Source organism: Bombus bifarius, unplaced genomic scaffold (genome assembly GCF_011952205.1).
Source record: "Bombus bifarius isolate JDL3187 unplaced genomic scaffold, Bbif_JDL3187 scf7180000008232, whole genome shotgun sequence".
NCBI classification, from domain to species: domain Eukaryota; kingdom Metazoa; phylum Arthropoda; class Insecta; order Hymenoptera; family Apidae; genus Bombus; species Bombus bifarius.
The window spans coordinates 774822-792333 of NW_022884527.1; the positions used below are offsets into that span (position 1 = coordinate 774822).

The following is a 17512-nucleotide window of genomic DNA, read 5'->3' on the forward strand; positions in this document are numbered from 1 at the left end:
TACACTTCAGGAAGTTTAATAAATTTGATGAAGGAATTTTCAATTTATTAATATATTCGATACAATGATTAATTTAGAAAAATTTGCATAATTTCCACCATACTGTCGTCTTATAGTATCGTACAACTTTAAATACGCAAAGTTTCCAATGCAATTATTGAAAGAATATTGTACTTCTGTCAACTTCTTCGAATGTCTACAAAGTACTTATCCATAAATTCAATCAATTCTTTCAAAGAGCTAATTCATTTTTTTTATTTTTGTATAATTATTTTCATATAAACTTTTTAAAATACAGTAGAGATAGATATATATAACTACTATTTTCGACTGCCCTCTATTACATAATAATAATCTAAAAATCGAATCACTTTGCACCTCTCTTTATGTTTCGAGTCAAAGACTTTTTAGTTTCAGGTCTGGCCTGAAGAGGTAGACTGCGGCATCTACGAAACGTCGAGCCAAAATGCATGAGTACAAAGTACTCAAATGTAAAATCGAAATACAATTGTTTATCCCGAAAAACCAGTATCGAGATATATCTTTTTACTTTGAAAAAATAATAAGAATAGAGTTTTCGATAGACTTCAATTTCGCATAAGACACCCAAAGAATTCACATATTTTATTTGTATTTTGTATAGTCTAACCTTATATTCTACGAAGTCCCCATTTTGTATTTTAGTCTCGATATCTTCATAATCATTTCCCTGTTAAGAATATATGTATGTACATACCAAAGTTAAAAGCATCGTAACGTTATTACAAGAGAAGAAACTTCTCGTTGCTTCTCTAGTTTGAAAGAGGCAACAGTTCCCGTATACGTATTGCGTGCATGTGCATACGTGTACATATATAACCACGTGTGAGTATGCGCACACGTGATCACCACTACGAGTACAATTCTCAGACTCTGGTGGAAGCTGCGATTGGTAGGTTCGCTGGACCAATCGCGTTACACCGGAGGCGGAGATGTGGTGGACCCGTGTTTTTTCCGTGTCGTCGCGACGCCGTAAACGCGAGCGTGAAATTAATTTAGCCGTGCTTGGCATTCATGGCGACGGAATAGGACTCCCCGCGACGTCAGAGGACGAAAGGCGACGCAACCAAATTCAATTTCAGCAAATTCAATGGATTCCTTCGACAAATAAAATTTCGGTTACTGCACGATGTTGACTAGTTTTAAATTTTCGGATCAACTTTCGAGAAAGTTGTTTTTTAATAGAAAAACACGAAATTAACGGATCTACGAAAGCAACATCGAATCGACTTTAATTGGAAGATTTGTATCATTTTTTCTTTAAGTTGCGTGTTTACAGTCGCATCGATCACTATACGTATTATTATACAGCGAATCAGTTGGGATCACAGGTTGAGCTTAATAATTTATCGAGAGATTGCCTTAGAAATGGAACTATTCTTTGGAAATAACAAATTTTATTTCAATTTTTATTTGAAAAGGGACCGAATCGATTTTGACGGAGAAGTTGACTGGAGAAGCGATGGAGAAGTACAGGGATTACTCTGGTTGAAGCAACTGTGTAACTATCGAAAATTAAATAGCTAAAAAGCTATGTTTTCCTAAGTAGAAAACAAACCTGGTGGAAAAATCAGGTAGGATGATAAAATAACAATTGATGTTTGTTTATAGCTTTAGAAGGCAGATAGTTCGTTTCTATTAGGCAACTTCATGACCGAAAATTCCGAATATTGGCTCAATAAACTCTAACAAACTGCTGCTAGCAAGGGATGTCATAAAAGCAGGCAATAAAGTTAAAACTGTAAATCACCCGAGAGAAACAGAACATAAAAATATTGACCCATCTGTTACCTGTTACGAACTTCAAATCTCTTTTCCTTTTTTTATTTCAAACCTCAAAACGAAACGTTTTTGAACAAAAGAAGAAAGTCGTTTAAAGAACGGAAATATCTGAAATATTCCAGTAATATCTAACTATTTAAACAATCTCCTTCACACGTACAAATACCTGGTAAAAGTACAGCAACCGTCAGTTTATTTCGCTTAAAAGACGTTTTCTCGGTTAAAGGCCATATTACAGAAGTCTCTAGCGTCGGCACGAAGCGAGGAAAAAAAGAGAGAAGAAAAAGAAGAGAAGGAAAAAAGACCGGATACATGGGTATCCGTGGGCTGTGCAACGCGGATCGTGCAAAGGGTCGTTGATCTTAATCGCGGATCCTCGACAATGATCCTCTCAAACGGATGAGCTCTTGCCACTCGACGAACGATGAAGATCTCTTCCCTCGAGGGGATACACGGTGTTCCAACGAAGTCCTGTCTACCAAATAGGGACCCCTGACACGTATTTCACATATCTACGGGGGATAGTGAGCCAATCCCTGTACGAACTGATCCTGCTACAGTATATTATATTATCCTCGTACTACGATCTTTGCCTCGCCCATCCTTTCTCATCCTTGCCTTTAACTCGCCAACCAGTAGCAATCGCTTTCAGCATGCTACCAGCTGACGTGGAAAATTTATGTAGTTTCCTTTTTTTTTTTCTTTCTTTCTTTGCAATTGTTTTCTCATTCACGTGCGACAGATGAGACTTTTGGAAAGTGGAGGATGGACACGTGGAATAAGTTTAGAGTTTCCATATCTCTTGAATCGGACAGGATCTGATAGTTGATATTAAGAATATTGATAACTCTGGCAGCGCTAAATGATTAAATATGTCGAATTATTGGATTGCAATTGTAATAGGATAGAAACGAGGAAAATAATTTAGAAAGTGACCACGGCTAATGTAGTAATAAAATTTACTAACAAAGATAAAATATCGAGTAACATAAAATATGAAATAAATATGTAATTGAATTTTCTTAATCTATTTCCATGTTTGAGTGGTGCCTACGTCTCAGCAAATGACGATATGCGGTTATGATCGGGACTTGTGCGTAGCATATCGTTAAAATTCTGTTGTACCTCTGAAGTAAAAGCGTGTTACGCTCTACAATTCGGCGCATCAAAGATAAAAAGAAGATTAAAGAGGAAACACCCAACAGATCTCACAAAGGACGTAACCTAACATACAAACACTCATCACACTAAAGAAATAAATCAATCAAATTCGAAGACGGTATCCCACTGGGGGTAGCTATCCACATGCTATATTGCTATATCACTAAACTATAATATTTTACCAAATGTCCTACTGGACAAATTGTAAAATGTAAATAAATAAATAAATAATAAAAAAAAAACTCTACAATTGTTACGTATAATTTAACGCCTCGTTTCGACGATAAACAGAAATTTTTAAACTATGTATTTCGTAATTTCAATCTTCCATCCAACGAAATACGTTTAAAAAACGGTTGTTTCGTCCAATGGAGCTCGATCCTAGAAACTTAGAATTTATACTAAATAACTAATACGTAATTAGATAAATGATAAATTATTCTATAAGATTGTTGTATCAGGCAGCGTAACGTACGAACGACTACAAAATCCCGTAACGCAATTTCAGAGTCACCCCGTAACCTTTCTACCCTCCGTGCAGGATGAACCCCGCAATAGACGCGTTAGGGTGGGTTTTCTCCTTCCTCGTAAGCTCACCCTTTAGCGATTCGAAGGGGGACGTGGTGGGGGAGACGGAGGCAGGTCAGAGGCGTGGCTTGTATCAGGACTAGGAAACCCGCAGCTTTTGCCACCGGATTGTCCTTAGTCTCCACTGAGACGCCACACGGCGCAGTCGAACGCGCGGATTTTGGTGCTCTGTGTAAATTTCTCTCTCAACAATCTGGTGTATTGTGAAAGGTCATCAAAAGCGTATACATCGCGAACACATACAACAAACCGATCAACAACTAAATTAACGTTGTTTCCATCAGAGTGTAAATAAAATTGCTCGATCGGATCGATCGATCTTTGTAAATTGATCTGATTTACCGGTTTCAAATAACCGTGCAAAATGATGCACACTATGAGCGAACACACGGGTGGAGCTGGAGGGCTGGGTGTCAGCGTGCTTCCCTTCGATGGCATGGGTTTGTTTGAACAACAACGGCCCAGGTTCCTCTTCAAGATGCCCAAGGTTGTGCCGAATCAGAAGGCCAAATTCGAAACGGAGGAACTGTTCAGGAGATTGAGTCGCGAAAGCGAGGTAAATCGAGGATTATTTGTTTATTTATTAATTTAGATAATATCATTAACAAGCAAACGGTAGATAGAAAACCGAAATTACAAATTGATTCGGATAAAAAACTGAATTCGTGGACAACAGATCGAACGTACGAAGCAAAAACGCTAATGAACTTGGATAATTAGAATGTTTATTTATTTGGAAGTAAATGAAAAAATCATGTAACTTCAGACCATTAATACTATAAATACTACCACTAATACTACGAACACTATAAATCACGTTTCGAAGCTTAACTTTGTCATGATCGATTGATTGTTGTGATGGTCGATTGTTAAAGTTTCCCTTGATATTTCGTTTACTTCTGCCTGCTACGTAGTTTCATTAGCTTACTCGATATTCAAATCCGGTTCTCCAATGATTCATACAATTCATCAAATTTGTATTTATACGTGAATCATCTGGATAATTTAAATAGTTAAATCTTCCAAATTGAAATTATCCTTGAAACCGTGCCGTTAATTAATAGCCAACTGGGTTTATTCAAATGACTCATTCAAAAAGAATATCGTTTCCTTGAATTTTACGCGTTTCTCTTTTCTAGCGAATTAATTCCCGCCGCTGATTTCATCCGCTTCCGACGGTTACTTAAATCTCTGAGAATCGCCACTGAATCATACCCACTACTTACAAATCGAAGTAAATTTCGAATTATATAGCGCAATGAAATTGGTTTAATCTTTGGCGTAATCATAGAAATTGCGAATGAAATGATTATCAGACAAATTTTCCGAATTTTTGCTTGTCCAGGTCAGATACACTGGATACCGAGATAGACCAGTCGAAGAACGTCAGGTACGCTTTCAAAATGGCTGTCGGGAAGGTTATACGGAGATCGCATTCGCCGCGACTGGAACAAACCTCCAGCTCGTTTTTGGCAATGCATCTGGAAATTACGGCGGTGACATCAACGACTGCGATTTTGAAAAAGAACGGGGCAAGGTCGGTGAATATTTTTTCAATCTTTTGCCTCAAATCGCTTATGAATCTCTGCATCTTTAACCGATCTACGCGGAACTTCACCTTTTTCTTCCTTTTCAATTCCTTTCCCCTGAATTTTCATTTTTATCGAAAAGTATTTCGTACACTTGACGTAACGAATGATTGTAACAGCGCGGTAGACGGACATCGATAAGAGTTCTAGGCTCTTTAAAAGTGTTCAAGTAGCTATTAAAATAGCTAATAGAGTAATAATAATTAAATAGTTAGCTAATAATTAAATTAGCTAATAGAGTAGCTAATTGAGCTTTAATCGAGCTATTTCCAATTCTTCGTGGTTTTAAAATCTTAAACTAACGTAGTACTTAAAATATAGAATTTTAAACATTCCTATGTTCAATCTTGTTTACAACAAATTATATATCACTAATATCGTACATAAATCGACAAAGAAACATCGTGAACTATAATTGAGCAATTCCAGTGATTTGTAACGATTAGCAGATACCTACCTACGTTTGTGGTAGCGTATCTTTACACTCGTAACAGCGATTGTCACCTTAATTGGTCCGTTCCGAGCTGACAAATGTGAGGGAGGTCATTAAACGAGCTCGGACAGAAGGTCTAGTTTTTCGTGTCCTTGGCGTCATATGTCCCGGGATGTAGCGTCGCCATCACGAGAAATTTAGTATCCGTCTTTACCTCCCGAACAATAGTGTCACCTTGTCACCATTCTCGGCAGAACGGCAGACATCCGGTCCCGAAATTCTCGACTCGGCATCCCTGCGGACGGTGAACAAGATTTAAAACGTAACAGCGCGGCGACTAAATTTATGGCTGCTCTAAAGATTAAACTAACAAATATGATCCGAGGAAAATTCTAAAACTCCAAGGAAGAGGAGTCGTTTTTCGATGTCTCGTCTAACGAACATTTGGTGTTCGAAGGGTCAGCTATAGAAAGGTCAATATTCATACTTTTTTTATATAATAGAGTTTATATAATCTTCGCGTTTGTATTCTGATGAGCGTTGCGTGGCTTTTTCAAGCTACTGAAAAGGACTCGTATCCTTGTACGCCGGCGCCGAAAGAGGGGCGTCGAGGCGTCGCCATCGCGATCGATAGGTGCGTCGCGAATTCGCCATTTTCTAAAAAGCACGCGTGCAAATATTACAAATCTCTTCTTCCTCTGTCAGTTTTCGTTTCATTTCTTTCTTTTCCCTTTTACAGTTTTACCTAATCACCTAATACCTTGTTGAATAAAACGTATTAATGTTATTAAAAGATACATCACGAGTTGAAGTTTAGAGGGCATTTAAAAAGGCGCTTTAAGATTGACGATACCGCGTGAGTTTTGGAAATCAAGAGATTCAGCGATCCCATTAACAGCTACTGGAGGCAATTAGCGTTTTTTCAAGTCCGTCAAACAACCCGAGAATCCGTACCAGATGCCTGGACGCTTTACAAGTCACCCGGTATATAATGGGTCATAAATCTTCCTCCGTCTCTCTTGGGATCTTCCGAAGGGCGAACGCCGCGTCCTCCGATAGAATTCTTCGCCACTTTCGGCTTTGGAGAAATCGAAAGTAACAATGTTTCGCTCCTGTCGGACCTTAACGTTTACAATTTTTTGCAATACTGAATATGTGTTGATTTATGGCTGATTTCCAAGAAATTTCGAAATAATTTAATATCGGGTTGCTATTGATTTCACATAAATTCTATATATTGCTACTCAGTCAACAATGATTCGACATTTATACGATTGTTGATTCGAGAGTAATTCAATATCGATGCATCATTATTTCAAAGAATTTCGATGTTAACACTTTTACATCTGGTAGCACCGACGTGTTGTGACCAAATGTCAGTGTCTGGTGTATGTTGGTATCAGGCGCAGTTCAACCCTTTACGTAAAGTTTACGAACTTAAATTACTCTATCGAAAAATGCCGGCTGCTTTGGTCCCAAAATTAGGGGACTTTGGTTCCTTATTGATATCAAAAAGTGCCGATACTTAACAATACTATACAAAAGGAGCCAGAGTCTCACTAAATCTTAAATATCCCGTTTCAAGTCCTTACAACATTTTTCGATGTTTTAACCATCGCGAACAATCCTAAACTTTTCGTATCACGAGTGAATCACAGCGGCATCCACATCCCACGGAGCCATCATCGTCTCTAGATTCTGTTTACGCTCCGCTATCAGGCAACGAAGCATAGAATCGCGCTAACGATTCATTATTTTCCTACTGGAAATAAAAAGAAAGGAGAGAGAGACACGAGGAATTGCCTGGTTGTTTACACGGCTGCCCGCGGCCAGCGTTTTGTTTTAATCGACAATGAGCGGAGGAGAGAAAGAGGCGTAATAAAGAGCGACGCACGGCTGCACGTGTCCACCATTGTCTCTTTCTCGTTCCCCGTAGAGAGGAAATAATTAAGGGAGAGATTCGCGAGCTAGATAAAGCTCGATAAAGACCGGCAAAATGAATAAAAGGGTGCGCTAGGAACTCGTCGTTTCTCGTCGATCTTATCGAACTTTCCTCGACAGTTCACGCTCGTTTTACGTGCTCTTCCTTGCTCGATCAATCTGATCTTAGTCGTTAATCTTTATCTTTGGAATTTTGTGTTTATATACAGTGGAATCTCGTTTATTCGCGCTTTGCTTATTGGAACAGATCAACGCTTGGCTCTATTATTATTTAAATATAATATTCCGTTAAAAATGATTTGAAAACGTAATTTTATTAACGCCAAATCCAACAAATTTGGATAAATTGCGAGTAACAAGGAATTACCATCTATCAGAAATAGTTGAGATGAAAATGAACGAGGAATAACTTAATGTCCGGTCCTAATATTCTAAAAGCAGAAAGTAAATTATCTTTAACGCTTGAAGAGTTAATTCGAGTTTAATAATGTTAGAAATAGGTGACTGAATAGATAGCTGAGTTGGCAGAGACACGTGATTGGAATTAGGATTAGAATTTAGGACATAAATTTCTCAGCGAAATCGAAACGCACTGTCCTAGGTTAAAATGATTTACATCTCTGCCAGGATACTCGGTAGTCCCTTCACTGGTGTAAATATAAATTCAGAGAACTATTACAGTTCCTCGAACGGTATCTTCTATCTTTTTCTCCAATCGTAAAATTTCGCGAGACATAACGTGAGCCAAAACTCGATCAAACGACACGCTTTACTTCGACAAACTCAAACCATAAAAGCTTCCCCTATAATTCCAAATGGTCTTCGAGTTTCCTTCCTTCCAGTTTCTGTACTAGAAAGCTGTCAACGCAATTTACTTAGTTCCCAAGGTTATTTTATGGCTCCTTTTTTGCACAGATCTCCGATTTTTCTTTCCTCGTAAAAGTGAGCTAAATGAAAACAAAACAAAGTACCAGGAAAGAAAAACGACCGTACAACGATACATTTCGAGGAAAGACAGAAGGTCCCGACATACTGACCGTATGCCCCATCACGGTGTTCTCCTTTCCGGCAGGATTGCGTTGACGAATGTCTCTCGTTCTGCCCATTGTACTGCTGGACGTGGACCGCGCGCAAAAAGGCAAAACGGCTACGCCTACCGAAAAACAAAAGAACCATCGAAATAGCCGGTCGTTTGTCTCGGGATATTTAGCTATGCCAGCCATCCACCCTTTCCCGATTTTTCACCCCTTTCGTTCCGCGTCGGGTCGATTTTACATCTTGCTTTTTTCATTTCAACCTCGTTCTTCCTTTTTCCTTTCTCTGTCTGTCTTTCTCTCTCGTCATCCATCGTATAATATGTAAATAAGTCAACAAAAGGGTTGCTCGCCGAAAGTCGTGAACGAGACACGCGTTACAGTTTAAATATCGCAGCCTATTATCCTGGCGATAATGGGTCACGCCCCTGGCGGGCAGAAAGAGAAAGGTGTGGAATGGATTTTTTCATTTTTTTTTCTTTCTACGATTCCGGTTCGCGTGAGAAACTTACTTATAGCGACGATTAAAGACGGTTGTTCTTTAAATTGTTTTGTCGGTTTGACTTCTTCTTTCTTTCCCTTCCCTTTACACGTGTTTTTTATTTCGTTTCAGCCCTTTTATCGGCAAAATTCGACACTTTCGCTGTACAATAATCTTCCGTTTATTGGGGCTCGTGCATAATAATTTACAAACGAATAATATTAATTAATTGAGAAAAACATCTTATATGAAATAAAACAATTTTGTCAGGGAGGGTCTATTTTTACTCGCTTGTCTTGGTTCTTTTCTTGACCTTTATTCGATTGAATAATCGCATTGGACAACTGTCGAGTATGGTTTACAGTTTACAGACTGAATAAAAAACGTGATGTCGTGATATGAACACACATGTTGGTGGGAGAGTTGGCTAAATAGAAATTTATAATGAAACGAGAGAGATACGTGAATCGCATATGTCCTTCGAATCTTGTACTTACCCGTTACGTGTCAGACAACGATTTGTACGCAGAGTCGTACCACCTCTGTGTAGAGTAATACTTTTACGATTGCGCATGATATTTGACGTCACACGATCTGTCTGTTTTGGAAGCTTCGACGAACAAGTTTCCCGAAGTTCTTTCCTCGACGTATTTCCTCTTGTTTAGATTTTACTTTAGTTGCGCCAAGGTTCGTTTGTTTCTTCTTCTTAGAGTCTTTCTTTCGTATCCTTTGTCGTATTCTTCGTGTTTCGTATCTTCAATAATTTTAATTTTATTTTTCCTCTTTCGCAACTTTCGCTATTCAGATTCCTCGTTTTATCTCTCTTCTAAATTAGTTATGCGTAATCAGAATTTCCATAATTTCCTGATGTTTCAACTTTCCTCCTGCCTAAGGCAATCTGGAAGTTTCCCTGTGACGAAGGTTTTTTTTTGCCATCTCGCGCAAATTACGGAGTAATTCAGTCGTCTTTCAGAAAAGGCGGCAAACGATTCGATTATCGGGTCTATCGAGGTTCACACCGCCCGCTGATGGCTCCCGTGGTTCGATTATGATTGCATAAAGAGCATCATGCCGCGCGGTTACATTGTTACGTCGCGTCGACAACCAGCTGTATGTTTCAATGAAAGAAGAAACTGGAGGCGAAACGAATAACGACGATTTCTCGTTCGACGCCTTCCTGTCTCTTCGTCTTACCGACTTTTCTGCCCCATTTGTCAAAAACCTTTTCCATTTCTTCCATTCGTCGTTAAATAATGTACAACCTGTAGTTGTCATTCTTGCACTTCGACAAAATTGATAATATTTCTGGACTGTACCAATTATGAGAAGAGTATGAAAATCAAAATGACATGGAAAACGCGAGTCCGATTATTTCGAGCAGGGTGTTCGAGAGAACAGAAGAAGCTTCGTCTGGTTTTTCACGGTTAGAAGTTGGATTCCGTAACAGTTTCTAAATTTTACAACACGACCGGAAACAGAACCATTTGCCAGGAAATAAAATAACCCTCTTGAGCAAGGCAGAGATAATTGGCCGTTTCGACTTTTTCGAGGGCCGACGGTTCGACCCTTCTCTTCCTTTCCGTCCCTGTTACTTCGCGCAAATCGCTCGTAGGTCAACGTCGTGCCTAAACCGTAAAACCGAAGAGCAGTCGCTACCATATTTTCACGTTTTCAACTTTAATTCTGTAATTTCAAAATTATTAATCTTTTTAATCCGAACATATTCGAATATGTTTGTAACGCTTCTTAAAATAATCTTAGATATATTTTCCTTTTATTCGAAGTTTAAATCGAACATAGGAACGAAATTTTTCTATTGCTAGCTAGTATAAACAAAAATAATGGTAATTTGTAGAATAATGTTAAGGAAATAAGTTTCGCTTTAAAGAAAAGACTTGTTTTATAGTTACAGAATTTTTCCGTATTGCGTTACAAAAGGTGACGCATAATATATATATATATCATATTATATTATATTGGGTTTTGAGAGATCCACGTCTAGGTTGATATTGATTGTTAGGATCACTGTGAAATTTTCAAGCAACCCAATACTTTAGATGAATCGAAAAGGCCGATTTTCTCGTTGTCCTCGTCACGGCTCCGCTAGTCATCGTCCACCTCGCAATTTCATCTCTCCTCGGAGCTTGTACCTTCCAATCTGCGTAATCGTTCTCTGGAAATAAGAAACGTTCACGGCACAGAGCGGGAGAGGGAGAAAAACATGATTGAAAGTCGAAGGCGGATCGCTGGACTTAATGGACCCCTTCCACGGTGCATCGAAGGTATAAGCTTCTCGAGGGACGGAAAAGGAGCAAAGATTACGTCTTAACGGTCGAACGGAACAGTTTCAAGCGTGTTGTAGATACGAGTTTCTTGCTCCAGCAGAGATTACACCGACAATCTTGGTATTTTAATTACGACCATTCTCTTTGGGTTTAAGACGTAGACGTCTGGTCGAATACAATCGAAAGTCTTGCGGGAAGAACGCCTGATTTCCGGGAAATAGCATGAATCATCGCTGGCAAATGTGGTGCTATACCATGCCTACATTCTTGAAAATAAAGATAGGGAAAATATATGTAACAGTTTGGCATGTAATTTATATTGTTTGTGTTGGAAATTTCTTGAAAATTATATGTATATTTCTTTAGCGTCTGCTCTTGTTTAGTGCCATTAAAATTGTTAAGAAATTCTACTTTTTTGATTGAAATTTGTCATCCGTCAGTTTCTAAATTTATTAAAAATTCCATATAACTTTTGTTCCTCTAATCATACACAGTTAGAATTTCCAGAAAATTCTATATTCCCTTGTCGTCTGATATCTTTAAGATGCTCTCGTAGTCCTTTAAGTCGATGGTTAATCGTTTTGGATTAATCTTTGTGTAATATATAACGCGAAAAAATGTCATTTTGCTTACAGGTACATCTCAGGTCTCGCTTAATAATGAACGGTGTGTGCGTGATGTGGCGTGGATGGATAGACCTGGAGAGGTTGGACGGTGTTGGATGTCTGGAGTACGACGAGAAACGCGCCGCTGAAGAAGACGCTCTTCTGCGCGACCAATTAGAACGTTATAACCAACGAGTACGCGATTTCGACGAGAAACAAAGGGCGTACAGAAGTGGAGCTACTCAACCACCTCACTTGAATCATCATCACCATCATCATCACCATCACCACGGTCATCACAGCCACCACGTGGCCGGAAGTGGCTCTGGAACCAGCGGAACCATCGAGCCTCATCTTACCCACCGACAAGATCCCGAGATGGAAGTCAGATTGAGGGCCTACTGAGGCTCCGAGAAAGTGACCAACGAAACCACTTGATTCCTCTTCGATTTGGAATTACTTCCGGATCGTCCTCGAGCCAACCGAACACTGGTGGGAGAAACGAGAGACGAAAGATCTCTTGGGAGGAATGTGGCTAACGGTTTGATACGCGTTCGTAAGGTATTCACGTTTTTTGGAGTGTAATTGCACGAGATTGAGAATCGCGAGATGCTAGTAGTGATTTGTTTGTGGTGATTTACTGTTTTCGACCTGCACTCAATATTTTCCAGCCTATTGGATTTGAGTAATTTTTCGGAACAATGGAATTTTTACTTTTAGTCGAACATTTCTAAGGCGTCGAACTAAGTTATTTCTTTGGAAATAATGCGTGTCGATACTTTTGACTTTTCGTAGAAAACTTCTTGCGTTTCTCGAAACTCCTGACAATTTTCGTCACCAGATTTTTCCCACTGTTGATGACGTATCATTTCCGACAACTTTTATAATCGACAGACATCAATCACGATCAATCGTCAAACACGATCCAACGATCAGGATCATTAGGTTAAGTGACACGCGTTTATCTATCTTGTTAATATCGTTCAAGAAGAGATTCTTGAGAAACACGCACATCAAGTTGCTGTTTCTGGAGGATCTCTAGGGGGTCGGTAAAATCTCATAGATTAATTCTGCAGTCGAATTTTATTTAAAATTATTACAGTTAGTTATATTAATTACAGAATACTAACGACGAGAATCGTGTATTGATTCGAATCACGAATGAAAATCGATCTTTGTTATACTCATCTATCTTCGAATTTCCAACATGCCATCGCAAGTATTGCAGTCCACGCAACAAGACCGAATTTCTATGTACAATTAACGATAATAAGAACTATTATTATCGTCGTATAACACTTAAGCAATATGTTTGTTTTAACATTTTTCTCTCCGTTGTTTATTTTATTAAACTTTGATAATGATCAGTTATATCGTTACGTTCGATATTATTTTATTGCAATGGAAGAAGAGAGTTGTGTAATTATTATTGCAAAATTGAGATTTTTATTCGATCTTATGTACATACGATGATAATATGTATTTTCTTCCTTTCTTTCCTTGTTGATGTGTTGTTTAGCCGCAGGGATTGAAATTCATTCATGAATTAAGTAAGGTCAAGATTTTAAAAATGCGGAATGAGGAAGATTATATATAGAGGAGAGAAACTTTACGATTGTTTCTGTTCTATCGTATTTGCCAGGCCATGCAACGAAGTTTACGCGTACCTTTTATCTTCTGTCCTTACCGACGATACGATGAAGATTTTTCCAGCGGGGAAAAATAGTATAAATGGCGTCGCATGCGAAACCTCGAGTCTTTGCTCCGATTAACATATCAATGTAGAACGCACGACCGATGCGGATATTCATCCATTTACAGAATCAGCATTTATTGAACTTTTATATTTACTTACATTTTCTTTTGCTTCGTGATTTCATTTTAAGTCAGAAAATCAACGAAGGAAAAATGGACTTATTTTTGTCATATCTTCTGTTCTATTTCCAATTTAAAAGATATACATTACCCAGAGCTGGAAAGAAGACTATAGCAGGTGGGTATAGGGACAAGAGGAATATTTTGTCGACACCATTCATCAGACAGTATAATTAAAAGATGTGTTCATTTCGGTCAAAAATATTTATACTACAGTAGAAAATGCGAATGCATTGGGATCGAGCCGTTCCACTCACCTTCTTTTCAGCTGTACACAGCAGAAATATTTTAGTTTTCAATTTCTATTTCAAACACGTTGAAGAAATGCTGTTGAAGATATCCAAGTACGACTGCGATAGCCGAATCGTTCGTGTTTTCTCAACATCGCAAAACATACGAGATATTACTAATATTCCTATTTCGATGTCACTAGCGTTTTTATTATGCAAATGCAAACAGCGAACATGTCACTCTTCCACGTCAGTATTCGAATTACAGCAAAATATTTTCAATTTTTATCAGAAATGAACGTACGATTTTGATCTCCAGTCTTCCCAACGAGTAACGAATCTTTTATTGGTGGAAGGGCGATGAAACGAAAAGCAAATGTCACGTGCTGGAATTCTGGAGGGAAAGAGATGATCAGTGCGTCATGTCCAGCAAGGAGTGTGATTCACAAGAGAATTCTCTTGGAAGTGAACATTTGACGAGTCGTCGACCGACATTTCGTTTCGTATGCGTCGAATATACACGCGAACCGTCACGATCTTTCCGTTGCATTGTACATATTTGTAAAGAGTTAGGTTAATTTATAGCGGCGGCTTCGTGCTCCCTTTTGAGTCGTGTTCACCACGACGCGACGCGGCATCGTGAATCACGCTGGGGAAAACCCAGAAGTGACGAGCGGCCGTGTGGAAATCGCGCTCCGATCTTTCACGCACCGATTGTATAAAGCTGTTTATCGATTAAACGTAATTTTCGTCGAACATTAATTGCACCTCTGTTTTTTTTTCCTCCACTATTTATTTCATCTCTTATCGATCGATTTCCTTGGAATAGTTCATTTTTGCTTTACTTATCTATTTCCTTGAAAAGATCCTTCACTTTTATACCTGGCCGTATCCTTTATCCATATCTCTAGAATATTTATCACACCTTTATTCGCTATTTTCTGGAACATTCCATTTTTCATTAATTTCCCTGCAATATTTTATCTTCATTCCTTTTCCCCGAATGTCATTTTTCGAATTCTTCGCTTTCCAACCGTCGATAGGAAAAGAAATTCGTTCTGTACGAGCAAGTTTCTCCGATCGACTGGTAAGAAAATGCTAAGAGATGCACGCGTTGCTGGCCGTTCGCTGGCTATTCTCAATGTTCGAAATAGCTTCGTTGATTAATGTTCCGTGAAAACATGACGAAACACTTTCCATTCGAGACGACCGTGAACCTATTCCCGTATTGTCGTTCGAGCTTGATCGGAGAAGAATGAAATGAAAACTAGAAGAATATGTATGAACGACTTCCTAAAGCGTTTTTTTGAGTGAAGTATTGGAATTCGGAAAGGAAATTACAAAATGAACTGATCATACATAATAGTGTATTGGAGAAATTCTGCAGAAATTGGCATTTTTATCAATTGAAATCTCCTCTTCCTCCTCCCGCCCCCGCCCTTCCAGAAAAATGTATGAACATGCACGGTGTAGCAAGCATAAGTAAATATATCAGAATGGTTCAAAAGGCAATAAAAGAGAGACAATTGACCGATCGAAGAAATCACGGCCGATTTCAGCCGCTCGATCGACTAATACTTTCTTCCAATATGTTTGTACGTATACATGTGCATCTACACAATAGTAAACGCTCATGTATTTACGAAGCAAAGGGGTGCTGCATTAGGGGGGTTATTTTCTGGAATAATGCCGTGGGCGTTCAAGCGTAGAAATACAGCAGTATCGCACCGTTGATCCTATCAAATGGAAATCGTCCCGAAATCTCCCCGGTAAATCTGCTTTTATTGTTTCGAGTTAAACGCCTCATCGTATAACATCGAATTCCTTCATTCTAAATTGGTTACAACATTATTTTAAATCGAATATAAGATATCTTTCTCGGCACTAGAACTATCAAACCTGTTAAAGTTTAGTTTTTTTGTTCTCTCAATTACGAAGCACGTACAGGTTTTTATTAAGGTTAACGCAAACGATCTTATACGGTTTAATACCATAATCGAAGTTGATGATTTTCGTGTTAATGAAATGTGTAACAGTGTCCAAAATTTTTCTCGAGCGAGAGCAACATTAACAAAATTTTCCGAAAGTTTCCTGTGGGCAAGGAGAACGTTATTGAAATTTCGAAAAGAAGCAGGCGAAAGAGACAACGATCAAACAAGTATTGACTCGATGTAAGACGATAATGCGACCGTCGGAATTCTTATAAGAAGCCTTACTCGTGAAGAACCGATACGGGGGAACAAGAACCGTTGTCATTTCCCACGAACGGTCCTTCGACGTCGCGAAACCAACGGAAAATTAGCGCTCGATCTCAAGAAACTCTCCCTCGAGACATTTTTGTTCTGTTTGTTACCAAACTTCGCTCCAAACGAAGCAAATTGGCAACGATAAAAATAAGGATTAAAAAAGAAAATTTACTTTACACGTTATAAACGTTTCAACTTCTACGAACTTCATAAAATAAAATTTCAAACAGATATGACTGAAAAATAAAAAATAATTGTAGCTTTAAGAACATCGTTCCTGAAAGGATCGATGGATTAACTTACGAATAAAGTTAATAACAACGAACACCATCGAACACCATCGTTTTGAAGTTCTACTGAAACGAAGGTCTATTTACTCGAAAATGGTCCTCCAAAATAAATCATCGAAGAGTAGAGACTAGTGGAGGATACACGTATAATGGAGCGGGATAATTTATTGGTAGAAGCGTGACTTCTGCCTCCATTATGCAAAATCTTGACACGGTTTCCCGGGTGCATTTCAAACCGGCCACTCGAAATATCGGTCCAGCGAAAAATGGTGCCGGGGGCAAGAGTCATCAATTACGATTGGAAATAAATCGAAGGCAGATGCGACGAGTGCCTACAGGCCTTTCCCGCCGGGTCTCCGATTTTTCTCACCCCTCGCACCTCCCGCGGACAATACGACTGTTTTCAGCAAATACAAAACGATACACGAGCCCAACCACCCTCTTGCATTCTACTCTGTCGCACCCTAGTCGAATTCCTAGAGGCCCCATTGCTTTCCTTTCCCAAATATGCTTTTAAAATTGAAGTGTATTTACGTGAAAATGGATTTCTAGTAGTATCGACTTGCAAATATTTTATCGGACATATTTCTGAACGGTGCGCTTATAATTTCAAAAATATCGCAAACTGGGAAGTTCATTTTATTTTTTGTTGGATGCTTGTTAATTAGAAGTTTGAAAGTTTGCTTTACCGTAAAAGGTGTTTTATCTTTCATTTAAAAGATTTGAACGTTCAAGGTTTGAAAGTTTATTTTATTTTTAATTTGAATATTGTCGAGCAAGCGTGTCTGGCGAAATACTCTAATATAGAATAAAACAGAGAATTTTATCGGAAACACGTGGTTCCTGTGGTTCCCTTTCGGCAGCTTAATAAACAACACGACGACTGTGATTTGGGAAAACTGTAACGAGGTACGATACCGTTTTATCAACTGA

General features: G+C 38.6%; 1 protein-coding gene across 1 annotated transcript; it reads left to right on the plus strand.

Moving 5' to 3' along the window:
• The first annotated feature begins 3703 nt into the window (after positions 1–3703).
• On the plus strand, positions 3704–12526 carry LOC117211325 (protein big brother-like). Its single transcript, XM_033455059.1, has 3 exons — positions 3704–4126; positions 4916–5107; positions 11969–12526. Exons 1-3 carry the CDS (start codon positions 3935–3937, stop codon positions 12341–12343), a joined length of 759 nt encoding a protein of 252 aa, XP_033310950.1. The 5' UTR covers positions 3704–3934; the 3' UTR covers positions 12344–12526.
• The last annotated feature ends 4986 nt before the right edge of the window (positions 12527–17512 follow it).